The sequence below is a fragment of the Notolepis coatsorum genome (assembly GCF_963971535.1).
Source record: "Notolepis coatsorum genome assembly, chromosome: 14".
NCBI classification, from domain to species: domain Eukaryota; kingdom Metazoa; phylum Chordata; class Actinopteri; order Aulopiformes; family Paralepididae; genus Notolepis; species Notolepis coatsorum.
The window spans coordinates 48191313-48204902 of NC_140178.1; the positions used below are offsets into that span (position 1 = coordinate 48191313).

The 13590-nt window shown below is 43.5% G+C and overlaps 1 protein-coding gene across 2 annotated transcripts in view; it reads left to right on the forward strand.

Moving 5' to 3' along the window:
* The window catches only part of LOC311240798 (ran GTPase-activating protein 1-like), a 57458-nt gene that overhangs the window by 40794 nt on the left and 3074 nt on the right, over positions 1 to 13590 (forward strand). For both annotated transcript variants that reach the window (XM_084329384.1, XM_084329383.1), the window contains exons 11-14: positions 1331 to 1466; positions 11175 to 11291; positions 12703 to 12808; positions 13479 to 13567. In XM_084329384.1, coding sequence (XP_084185510.1) covers positions 1331 to 1466; positions 11175 to 11291; positions 12703 to 12808; positions 13479 to 13567 — 448 coding nt within the window. The remainder of the gene's footprint in view (positions 1 to 1330; positions 1467 to 11174; positions 11292 to 12702; positions 12809 to 13478; positions 13568 to 13590) is intronic.

Genomic DNA, 13590 nt, shown 5'->3' on the forward strand with positions numbered 1-13590 from the left:
AAGTCTATCACATGCTTCCTCCGATACATAAGAGACAGCCAGCAGCCTCTTTTCACCTGGCAGCGAGGACTCTCATTGGGTGAGTGTAACGCGTGGGAGGGCACACTACCTCACCCAGATCCCTTCCTCGCTGTGCAGGCGCCCTGACCTACCTGTAGGAGTCGCTGTTTACAACGACCAGATTACCACCCATCGGCTTCCCACCTGCATGACGACCGCCCAAGCCGGAGGGACCACTGACAGCCGGATTCGATACCAGTGTCTCTGCGGTGGTAGACAGACGCTTAGTCCGCTGCGCTACCCGGCCGTCCTGTATACATATTATTTGAAAAGAAATCAATGTTTTGATTCGGGACATATATTATAAGTATCGCATACTGGACTAAGCTGAAGGACCTACCGCACATGACACAAATATGACGGTGAGGAACATGAGGAAAACATATTCAAGGCCCTGACCGGGAACTCTGGAGCTGAACTTGGATCACATGAAGTAAAGGACAAAAAATTCAAATCACACGTTGGACAATTATAGGGGCTTGGGAGAATCGCCACTGGGGATATCTCCGCCACTAGGGGGGGGGGGGGGCCTCTCACTAGGAGAGCCACTTTCCCCTCCACCCGCCAACGGGGACAAGGGGGATACAAATTTGAACTCCCAAAAAACCTGGGAAGTACCAAATGTATTTATTTTTTTTTATGTCAGGTTAGAATAGCAGTTGCTATAAATGTACATATTGAACTTTGTGAAATGGTAGGAACAGAAGTGGGCGGGCTTGGCACAGTGGGGGGGGGGGCATCGTTTCAGCGGTTCGGCCCTGGAGAGGGGGACCTTGCGTGTTGTGGGGTCTGTGGGCGTGGGGTGGGGTTCTTTTTGAGCCCTCGGCTGCTAGGTCTGGGCGATCTTGTCTCTGGGCTGGGGGGGCCCCAGGCTTGGGGTCGCGGGGGGTCTGAGGGCCATTGAGGCGTGGTGCTCTGACCTTCTGCGGGCCTGTGCTTGGGGTTCTCGTGGGCCGGGGACCTGGCAATCGGGCGGGTGGGGGCTCCGGGTGCTCTGCTCCACGCGTAGTGGACCTGAGATATGAGGGTGTCCTGTTTCTCGGGGTGGATGGCGGGAGGGAGAGGTCTCTCTTATGGTTGTCTGAGCTGCTGAACTTCGTCTTATTATATAAAAATAATTCAAGGGACCCATGTCAATGTACTGTTTTATGTTTGGTTTTGTTTAAATGTAAGTTGATAAATGTGAAAAAAAATGTAAGTAAAAAAAAATACGTCTGGCTGCTGAATCATGTCTTTACAAACGAGCCGCCTGTATTCTCATGCCTTGTAGTGATGATGAGGGTGAGCCTGAAGAAGACGACGATGAGGAAGATGATGATGATGAAGAAGAGGATGATGAGGAGGATGTGGATGAAGAAGAGGTGGGGGAGGAAGAGGAAGAGGAAGAGGACAATCGTGTGAACCAGGTTAGCTAAATGGGAGATGGATTGTTTTTAGGGGTGTAACGATCTCAATACTAGGGTTGGGTACCGAACTCTACTTTTAAGGGTACCGACCGAATTACGTCAATCCTACCAAGTACCAATTCACGTTAGATCAATCGGTGCCACATTTCAGTACCTTGAGAAGAGGTAGATTAAGACCCACTCTGGTATAAAATAATCTGAATTCCAATTACATGCAATTGTCATTTCATAATAGACCATAGCTGTCAACCCTACCGTTTTTCGGGATTCTCCTGTTTTTTTAACCCTCTTCACGCCCTGTTCACGGTTCACGTATTGGCACGTATTTTGTACTTATTAATTTTTACAAAATGGCTGCAATTCCCCTCCGTGACGACAGGTGGCAGCAGTGTAGATTAGAACGTTATCACAGGAAGTCAGACCGGGAGACGGTTGCGACCCGAAGAAGAACAGCGAGCGGATTTGCTCAGAGCTCAGGGGAGAGACTGATGCACCGAGGGTGTCAAATCAACTTAGCCAGTGTCTCTTGATTGCCCACTCTGTGGCTTTTGTCTCTGGAACAAAGGGTTTGCAAATCTTCTGTGGATAAAACAATACAAAGTTACTGTATGTGATGCAGGAATGTGTAAATGTGTTGGTGAACAGCCGTTTGCTCTGCGCCTCCCCTGTCCCCTCCTCCTGTCCCCCTCCACGGAGAGCATTGCCTTCACTCTGACGCCCAATTTCCTGAATGCGATTTATATATAAATTGATCCGTTTTAAAAGTTGTCGTGAATTGTCATGGTATGACAAATACAGTTACTGGTAACTCGCAGGCATTGCAGAGATATTGAGGAAAAACACAAAATCGCATTGGCTTTTTTTCTATCTCACATTTCTCTGTAGACACACACTGTTCCAAAAATGATATTCCCATTGCTAAATTAATGACCATAGGTATTTTTTATAGCTTTAACGAGTTGTAGTATTAATATGTAGCCTACAGTGATGAAGGTATAAAGGCACTATGGTAATACATTGATTGATTGCTAAATTTAACAGATTGCAGAATGGGTACAATACAGTATGGCGCAATACACAATTGTTAAGGGGATGCAGACCAGAGAAGGACTTCCCCCATTTTCAATTCATAACATTTACAGTCGAATCAAATACATTTACAGATTACAACCTTTATTTAATGGTTAATATTTTGATAAAATGTAATTTACTGTATTTTTATAGTATTTACACTTTATAATATTTTATTTTCAGCTTTTATAGTTTCACAAACACACATCAAGACAAATCACAAACACAAAGAAAAAAGAAATAAAAAGAACACAAACAGTATGTTGCCAGACACTGTCACATCAATGAACAAACATACACCATGTCATATGCTATACACTAAGGACGCAAGGGGCTGATTCTCTGACATATATACACACATTACATATATACACATATATATATATATATAATATATACACCAGCGCCGCCAATAGATAAAAAAAAATTAACTAATCAATCTCACAATTTTCAGTAATTAATCTAGATTAAAAACAGCATTTTTCTACATAAAACCGAAGCTTGTAACAGATATTTACTTGAGTAAAATCATGGAATTAATGTAAAATCAACACAAAGAAAGTATATTTAGATTCAAAGACTATTTTAATAGCTTTCTTTGAATACAGTTTCTCTCCTGTGAAATACAAATGTTCAACAAAACCATCATTTACATAGTATTTACACTTAAAGTAGGAAAAGTTTACCCTACAACGAATGGCTGGGTACATACAGGTTTTGACCAGCAGATGGCAGCGACAAGGCAGCTCCATTGGGAGGGGGGTGAGAGGGGGCGGGGAAGGGGCGGGGCTAAAATGTACACGTTTTGTCTCATGCCAATGTTGACAGCTATGTAATAGACACAGACCAGCCAGCCCTGTGACAAATCCTCTCATGAGTCGCACTGTTTCTATGTGCAGTGAAAACTCCTTGAACAACGGGTCCAATGCGTATAACATGCTTTGCATCCTCGCCATTCCTGTTTGCCCAAGTCGCGGTAAAACCTAAACTAACGTGAGCTGCTATGGTTAAATAAGCTGGTCCCAAAACTAACCATGGAAATGCTCACAGCAGAGAAATCCTCTGTGCAAGATTAGTTTTGTTTTTGTGGATAAATACTCTGGGCAGATAAGTTTCATTTTCGCGGAGCTCTAATAGTGAGGAATGGGAGGGGATGAATGAATGAATGAATGAAAACTTTATTTAACAGATTGCAGAATGGGTACAATACAGTACGGCTCAATACATACAATTGTTAAGGGGATGCAGACCTGAGAAAGACGTTTGTCTTGTTTCCATCAGGGTCCCCCATTTTCAATTCATATAGACATATATGACATACATGACATACAGATAGTCAGTACTGCTACATCTATACATTTATGACATACCAGATTTGCAAATACAGTACTGTTTGTGATACAGAAGGAGTCAAGAAAAGGGAGTATATACATTTGACGTAGAAACTGTACATTGGAGGTTGGGTGGGGGGGGTTGGGTACATTGGGATATTGACAACCATACTGGGTAATTTACATTGGAGGTGGTTGGGGGGGGGGGGGGGGGGGGGCGGGGGGCATACTGTATAAACAAGTAACACTGTACATTGAGGGGGGGGGGGAGGAGACACTGTACAAACAAACACAATTGTACATTGTAAATGACTGTACATTGGAGGGGGTTGGAATGATTGGGTTAGGATATTTACAGGGGCCAGTGTTTAATTGCAGTCTCCCGTAGGTGTCCCTTGAGAGAGGTTTTGAAAGTGGGTAGTGATCCACATTCCTTTACAGCTTTGGGTAGGGCGTTCCACATTGATGTGGCATAATTGCGAAACGTGTTTAGTCCCTTATTTGAGCCGAATCTGGGTTTGACATGATTTGTGGAGCTCCCTCTGGTGTTGTGATCGTGGTATTCACTGACCTTTGGGAAGTATTTTGACATGTACATGGGTACCTTGGTCGTGTAGTGTATCTTGTAGACCAGGCCCATTGCAAGTTGTTGTACTCTGTCGTCTACTCTAAGCCATCCTAGGTTGTCGAAGTGGGCAGGGGTGAGGTGGGTTCTAGGAGTAAGGTCAAGCAGTAGTCTGACCAGTTTGTTTTGAGATGTTTGTAATTTTGTTTTTAGCGCCTTTGAGGTGCTTTGGTACCATGAGGTGCAAGCATAGTCGTAGTACCCCTGAATGAGTGCTCCTGCCAGAGTCTTCAGGGTGTTCTTGTTTACCAGAGAGGAGATCCGGTACAAGAATCGAGTTCGTTGGTTGACTTTTTTTATTACATTGGATGCCATTTTGTCACAGGAGAGATTAGCCTCTAGGATGGACCCCAGGTAGGTAATTTCATCTTTCCTTGTGACAATATTGTCACCCACTGTAACTGAGAAGCCGTCGGTCTTGCTGAGTTTGTTATTTGAACCGAAGAGAATGGACTCTGTTTTGCCCATGTGTAATGATAGTTTGTTATCAGCGAGCCATATGCAGATTCTGCCTAGTTCCGAGCTGAGGGTTTTTTCAACCTGTAACTTGTTCTTGTCAGAGACCAGCAGGGCTGAGTCGTCCGCAAACAGGAACAAGTTGCAGTCACAAGCTGACGACATGTCATTTGCATAAATTAGGAACAGTAGCGGTCCTAGTATGCTTCCTTGTGGAACACCACAGCTCACTGTGAGGGGGGGGGATAGGGTACCGTTTACCTCCACCATCTGTTCCCTCCCCTCAAGGTAGGATTGCATCCAGCTCACTGATAGACTATCAAAACCAATTGCTTTTAGCTTGTCAATCAGAATGGAGTGATTGACCGTGTCAAAGGCCTTTTGTAGGTCCAGCATGACCATGCCGCAGTATTTGCCTGCGTCCACCTCTTGTTTGATGTGGTCATTCAAATAGAGAAGGCATGTGTCAGTGGAGTGGGATGTTCTGAAGCCAGATTGGAATTCGTAGATTAGATTTTTTTCCGCTAGGTACTTTTCGACCTGTTCGTAGACTATTTTTTCCATGACTTTCGAGATGGAGGTGAGAATAGAAACAGGGCGGTAGTTGCCTGGGTCTAATTTGCTGCCCTTTTTGTGCAGAGGGGTCACCCTCGCAATTTTGAAGTCCTTGGGGACGTGTCCCTGTTTTATGGAGAGGTTTATTATGTGTGTGATGATTGGTGTGATGGCGGCTGCTGAGTCTCTGAGGAATTTGGAGGGGATGTTGTCATGGCCAGTGGCCTTGTTAGGTTGGAGGGCGCTCAGTTTATTGAGTACCTCATCTGTTGTTACCGTTTCCAGCTTGAAGTCGTCCTTGCGGACCCCTAGGTTTTTGTAGAAAGCTACTATGTGTTCTACCCCATAAAGCCCTGAGTGGGAGGGTAGTTTGTTTACCAGTGTTGTGGCTATGTTTGTGAAGAAAATGTTTAAGTAATTGGCTGCATCCAGCTTGTCTGTGATGAGCGTGTTGTCAGTTTTTATGTTTATGTTTGAGAATCTGGTTTTAAGTTTTTTACTGCATCCTAGTTGATTATTGAGTAATTTCCAAAGTTCACGTGGTTTGTTTTTGTTTTCCTCAGTTTTGTCATTGATGAAATTCTTTTTTGCAGTTTTGATCATGGAGTTTACGTCGTTTCTTAGTCTGTTTCTTTCTAGTTTGAGTTCAGTCACGTGGGCTTGGAGTTCACTGCTCGTGCTTTTAGTAAGCTTTGACTGACTTTTACGAAACTCAGAGCATTTTTTGTCTCTGGTTTTCATAGCGGCCAGTATTTCGGAGTGCATCCACGGCTCAGCGCGATTTTTTACCCTGGTGGTTCTTAGGGGGGCCATGTCGTTTAGTATTGCTGAGAATTTGGTTTTGAAACCAAGCCATGTTTCGTCAACCAGTGTACCATTGAGTTCATCTGACCAGTCCAGACTCTCCAGTTCAAGGTTGAAGGCCTCGCTAGAGTAGGTTTTGAGGTCTCTAGATGTGACTGTTTTGTGGCAGCCAGCCTTTTGTTTTAGTTTTTTTCGGGTACAGAATATCATATAATGATCACTTAACCCACATGCTATAACCCCTTTATTTGAGATCTTGGACTTGTCGGAGGTCAGAATGAGGTCAATGGTAGTCTGAGTTGATTCACATACACGTGTCGGTTGGGTGATTAGCTGGCTGAGGCCATGCAGATCACAAAACCTACTGAAGGCCTTGAAGACGGGTGCATCTTTTCGTTGCATATCCGTGTTCCAGTCTCCAATAAGAATTTTGTCTACATCCTCAACTCCAGCTAAACACCCATCCATTGTATCATAAAAGCCACTATGATCTGGCGGCCTGTAGACTGTGCCAACCAGTAGGGATTTCGCCCTTTCGAATAGGATTTCCACCCATACAGTTTCAATTGATTTATGATTCAGGTCATTTCTGTTGATGAATTTGGTGTCCTTGTGTATGTACATACAGACACCACCTCCATGTTTGTTCCTATCATTCCTGATTATTGAGTAGTTCTCAATCTCTATCTCTGGATCTTTTACAGAATCGTCGAGCTTAGTTTCTGAGAAGCACAGTATGTTTGCCTTACCATTTATGAATATTTGCTTGATTTCATCCAATTTGTTTTTTAAGCTGTTAATGTTAATGTGAAAAATGTTCAGTCCATTGGCGTTGGTTATTTCATTTATGTTGGCAGGTTCGAAGTATTGTCCGTTTGTAATCTGTTCCTCTGTGTTGTTGTGGGTGGGAAGGGGGGAGGGGGGCGTCGGGTCCCGCGCCGTGTTGGAACAACAAAGAAGGGGGGAGGGGGGTGTCGGGTCCCGCACCGTGCTGGGACAACAAAGGACTCGTTCCTGGTTGTTTTTGTTGTTAGCTCTGCTAGCTAGCCGGCTATCGGGCGTCGAGATGTTTACATCCCGCGTCGAGATGGTCGTCATGGTTTCGACCCTCGGTTCACCTCCTCTCGTCACTGCCTCACGTGTGCTCGTCTGCTGCGGCGTCATTGGGGAAGTGTTGCCGTCCGCGCAGTAGATGTAGCCACAGGTTGCGTTGTTGATGTTGTTGGTCGCGATGGGAACCTCCATCGCTTCTTGCTGTAGTCTCTGGTTCCGTGTCATTACGGGACCAGGGTTCTGATGTATGTCACCCGACATGAGCAGATATAATAAAAACATTGATCTCTTATTACACTTGCCTGCCGGGGGTAATTTCTTTCGTTCCGGATTTGCAGTAAGTACTGCGTGGATCGCCGAGGCACCGAAGGGTGGATGTTTCCTCTCCGTGCCCGTTAACAAGTAGAAGTCGCAATGGGACTGTTGATTTACGTTTTCGCTACCCTCCACTTCTGTCTGGAGTTGCTGCTTGAGTTGTGAATTCAGGTACAAATCCATAATCCACAGGAGGGAAAGTAGAAAATGCGCAAAGTACTTTGTTGTTGCTCTGTTGTCTCTTTCTCTCCATTCAAGGATTTTAAATAGCCAAAAGTTACACTATACATCTAACTGGATAGTTGATGATAATAAACATTTAACTTCATCAGCTGAAATATTCTAAAATCATAAGTATCTGCTATAAGCCATTATCCCTGTGTGTTTGTGTGTAATATACATATTACTGTCCCATCTCTTGGGTCTTTGTCAAGTCAAGAGTTTTATTTGTCACGGCATACAAGTATACAATGAAATGCGGGGGGTCTTGCCTGCAACGATTGTGCATAATACAATAGTAATATAGTAATAACAATAGTAATATATAATAAGAATCCAATAGAATGACATTGTGCAATAAAACAAGTAAACAAAGTAGGGCATATCGGTATATGTACATGAGTTATTTACAGAGCATGGTAGGACATGCTAGGTCCTGTGGTAGTGCAATACACTGTTAGCTACGGATGAGGCACTGGGTCTTTATGTACACTGCTATACAATGCTATATTATACAATCTCAAGTTATACTATACTATTCTTAAAGTGACCTTTCCTTTTGTAAAGTGACCATAAGTGTGAGCGTGTGCAGCATGAGTGTTTGTGTGCACACTGTGCTCATGTTAAAGTGGCTGCTAGTGTGTGTGTTGTGTGTGTGTTCATGTGTGCTTGTGTGTGGAGAGTTCAGTGTTCAAGGCTCTGATGGCCTGGGGGAAGAAGCTGAGCCGAAGGAAAGACCAGATGAGGTCAGAGGAGTTTGATAGTATTTACTGAGGATGGCCAGATAATTTAAACAAAAGAAATTGTTCTAAGAATGCTTTGAGAGGGGAGAGGGAGGTAGGGAGGGGTGTTAGTGTGGTGTGTTACAACAATAAATAACGATGTTATAAATAATTAACAATGTTGTAATTGAGAAGTTTGGACTAATGAAATAAAAATAGTTATTACAAAGAGTAAAGTACTGTAAAAAGACACTGTTGGGTACCGGTATCGATTCCCAGTTACCGGTATCGGTTCAAATGTGAAGGGTACCCATACCCAACCCTACTCAATACAGAATAGAAAATTCTAAAAAGAAATTACGTTCAATACAGTTTATTGAAATTTGAATCAACTGGATGGATGATTCTCTTCTCTTCCCTAAGTCTTTATGTTTTTCCTCTGTTTAATAATAATAATAATAATTCATTACATTTATATAGCGCTTTTCTAGACACTCAAAGCAGTCCCCACAATGTAGGGTGGAAATTGCCTCCTTCACCACCACTGGTAGCACCCAACCTTGGGTTACGCAGGCTCAATGGCACACATCACACTACATAATGGCTGAACGGCTCAGGAGACAGGGATTGATATCAGCCAATTAAGGGAAAGGGATGATTAGGTGGCCTTTATGTCAGAGACCTGATTGGGAATTTGGCCAGGAACGTTGGGGAACCCCCTACTCTTTGCCTGGGTTCTTTAACGGCCGAGATTCAGTCAGGACCTCGGTTTAGCGTCTCATCCGAAGGAAGGATCAGACAATACGTCATCTGTACTGAATTTTGATCACCACTCCTGTTTGTGGGAAACTAACTCAATGAATAAACAGGAATTAGATGCTGTTTGTTCATAAACTACAACTTTAGGACAAAACACAGAGATATAAACCACACCCAAGACTATCAAAGCCCATTACCGCTTACTTTTAGGTCACTTGAAGATTCCTAAGCGTAATATTAAATGTCCAGGTAGGGAAATGAGGAAATATCCTGCAGCTGACTGGGGAAATAGGCCTGCCTGAAAATGGATCAAATGTAACTTTTCACAATGGTGTGAACGCTCAATGGCGGGCAGTGTTGGAAAGTAACTGCTTGGCTTAAAGGAACACGCCTACTTTTTGGGAAATTAGCTTATTTGCCATCTACCCTGGACGCCTCTATACTTCCCACAAGCAAGTTGTCCTTCCGCGTTGCTCTGATTGGCCACGCACGTTTCTGGTCATGTGACATGTGCGCCCAATCGTGTGACGGCTCTTTGGACGGTTAAGCTTAGGCTTAGTTTGTCTTAGAGCATGGCGATAGAACGCCAGCCCTGATTCCAAACTCTAACCTTAACCAACTTCAAAAGAGTTGCCTAAGCTTAACCAGTGATAAACTAGGCGTTAGGTCGTTTGCAGGCTGTTCGACACGGAAATGGGCTAAGACACTGCTCGTCATGCGATTGGGCGCACATGTCACATGACCAGAAACGTCAGTGGCCAATCAGATTCGCAAAACGCATGAACCGTATGTCAGTGGCCAATCAGAGCAACGCGGAAGGACAACTTGCTTGTGTTAAGTATAGACGCACCCTGGACAAGCGGATACTGTACATACCCTTTTCTTCTCTGTGCATGCATTAGGCATTGGGAACACCCCCACTGTTAGCCTAGCTTAGCGCCATTCACTGGAAGTAGGTTCCTCCATGTAGCCTAGTTCCCAACAGTCACGAAATACACTCCAAATACAACTTCAAAACTTTCCTGTAAACATGTTGTGACCTGTGTATTTACCATGTGGAAAAAAAATTATTTGACATTTTTGTTTTCTATGCAGATACATACTTGGAACTATTTTTTGCCCAACCACTGGGCGCAGTGATTTCATGCATCACCTCAAAACTCCAGCAAAGTTATGTCCTATATTACAAATAATTAATTTACTAGTCATTACCAGATATTTTTTCTATGTTATTACTCTGTAACTTTTGTACTGTAATATGATGCCCTACCGATAATTTCGATATACTTTAAATGGATGTCATGTAATTTAGTCAAAGGCTCAATTACAGAGAAAATCTGATGTGGAACCATGGTTTGATCTTTTCAAGGCTAGTTAAAGGTAGAATCTGTAACACCATAAAACAGCGACCTCTGGGTAAAAGAGTCCTGCTTGGTATTGCACTTTGTTTACATAATTTGTTTTGGTCTGATGGGTGGGTTGCTATTGCTGGCCACACCTCAGGCTCTTCCAAGAGAGGTCTGGAGAAATGTACAGTATGATAAGTTAATACTAAACTCCCTCACACACAATACCAAAATTTAAAACATTTAAAAAGTGCAATACCAAGCAGAATATTACATATTCTACCTTTTAATGATTCATTGTTTTATTTATTTTTTGGTCACCTATGGGGTTACAAATAATGGGATTATCTGCTTCTGTGTGTAAGTGCAAATAACACTAATATTAGCCATGGACATGTTTGTCCAGTGCTGCAGTGGAGTTATCCATGTTGTCCCCTTGTTGTGTCTCTCAGATGTCCACCCCTCCATCAGTCCCCCGTCCTCCCGACGTCTCCTCCTTCCTCAGCTTTCCCTCCCCAGACAAGCTGCTCAAACTGGGGGCCAAGAGAGCCCTGCTTATAGAAGAGCAGGTAAACACACACACATCCCTACACATGTCTGCCTCAGTATTCACCCACTGTTATTACAATAATATAAAACTCATTGATTTGTGAGAATGAATGCTAAACTATGTTTCAGGCCATTTGTCGTGACTATAACAGCTACCAGTGTGGGGTGTAGTGGTGATGGAGATGAGACCGTGGAACATTTTGGATCAATCTGTGAAGATGTACATCCTTAGAGGGATTATCACATTTTTATGTTTTTGTTTAAAAAAAAAATAAAAAAGATGTAGCCTACCGTATGTAAGTAAAACTAGCCGGGATGGGCACGAATAAGGTTTTCCCAGATAGATTGTTTAGGGAATTTTTTTTAGAATGCATCTTCCGTATCAAATGAGCCGAGGCTTTCTGCGTCATGCCCTTGCTCTACCTAGGTGTGGCGCCTTGCCTAAACCAAGCACATTATTTCCATATGTTTGCTTCCCCTCCACAACCTTTTTGAGCCCCTCTGAAAATGAATAGATGATAGAATAGTGAGATGGCCTTTTTATATTTGTATATATATATATATATATATATATTTTTTTTTGGGGGGCTTTCTGTATTTTTCACCCATCCCAATTTAGTCGTTATGCCAATTCCCTTCCTGGTTGTTGCGCGCATTGCCCCACTGTCTGCATGGGGAGGGTGTAGAACTACCACATGCCTCCTCCGATACATGTGGAGTCGCCAGCCGCTTCTTTTCACCTGACAGCGAGGAGTTTCACTGGGGGAACGTAACACAACGCGTGGGAGGTTCACGCTATTTCCCCCAGATCCCCTCTGCTGAACAGGCGCCCCGACCGACCAGTAGGAGTCACAGTTTACAACGACCAGGACACATACCCCACCGGCTTCCCACCCACTAACACTGCCAATTGTGTTAGTAGGGACGACTGACCAAGCCGGAGGTACTGCTCACAGCTGGATTCGATCCCAGAGTCTCTGCGGTGGTAGGCGAGTGCTTAGTCCACTGCGCTACCCAGCATTCCGAGATGGTCCTTTTTAAATAGAAAGACACTATGGTTTACTAAAACAGATTCACTGAAGAAATGTAAAATATTTTTCGTCCTCTTGACTACCTGGACAAAACCTGATAACTTGTATGTTTCCCTGCTCCTGATCTCCACCTGGATCCTGTCACATGTTATTGTTTCTTATGATCTTACGCGATTCCTCCTGAAGTGGAAAGGCCTCTGAAGCCGTTAGACTATGTGGCATTTAAACTCTCAGCTGAAACAAATATCAATGACATTCTCTCAGGCAGGGAGTTGGCTGTCAGGCATCGTGACTCACTCTGCCTTTTCAATGAAAAGGAGATATACGTAGACCTCGTTTAAGATACAGTGTTAGTAGATTAACCCACAGTAAACACTTGTCCCTTTCTTTTGATGTCTAGGTGGACGTGTCAGATGCTACAAAGACTGCAGAGGCCTTCCTGAAGATCTCCTCTGTTTACAAGGAGGACAATGAGGACGTCAAGAGTGCAGTGCTGGACAGTATTGGTGAGGCTCTTTGTTTATCTGTATTAGGTTGGGATCACGTGGGACGCTCCTTTGTATGCATCTGGTTCTTTTATCATGTCTTTTCAACAGTGTGGCCTCAATAGTACCTAGTGTTTTTGAGGCTGCATGTTTTGGGAGCAATCCGAGTTGAACATTTAGCCAGATGTTTTGTTCACTTTTGTGTTGCTTAGAATGATGTATTCAACAGATTGATAATGGAAACCCTGAATATACGTGGACCTTCTCCACATGAGAACAGTTCTGTGGAGCCGGAGCTCAGCTGAAAGGACTGTCAACAAGTCACATGACTTGCTCTCACACTAGCTTCTCAACATTGCCATCTAGTGGCCAAAGATTTTGACGCTATTGAGCCAAACGGGTGGCCTGGCCCAAACCTGGAGGTTGTGGTCGGGCCTCGCCAGGCTTTGTTTGGGCTTAAAAACTATACACTACCTGGTGCAAATACCTGGCTAATAGCCGTTTCTCTCCTGTGTAATGCAGAAATGCAGTGCAAAATATTTGAAAGTTCAAAGAGTTCACACTACAGTGAAATTCCACAACATTTTCTGAATCAATGTTCCCTGATACTAACTGGTACGTTGTCTTTTATGAGGTAAATTGCTGTGGTATCTTGTACAGTTGTACTTAGTTTCCGTTCTTTCTTTTACAGATGCAGTTCTAAAGTCAGCCTTTTCCACACCCTCCTTTCAAGGTTACAACTTCGTATCGTCTTTATTAGTATTGCTGGGACTTATCAAGGTATGGTTGTTAGACGACTCACG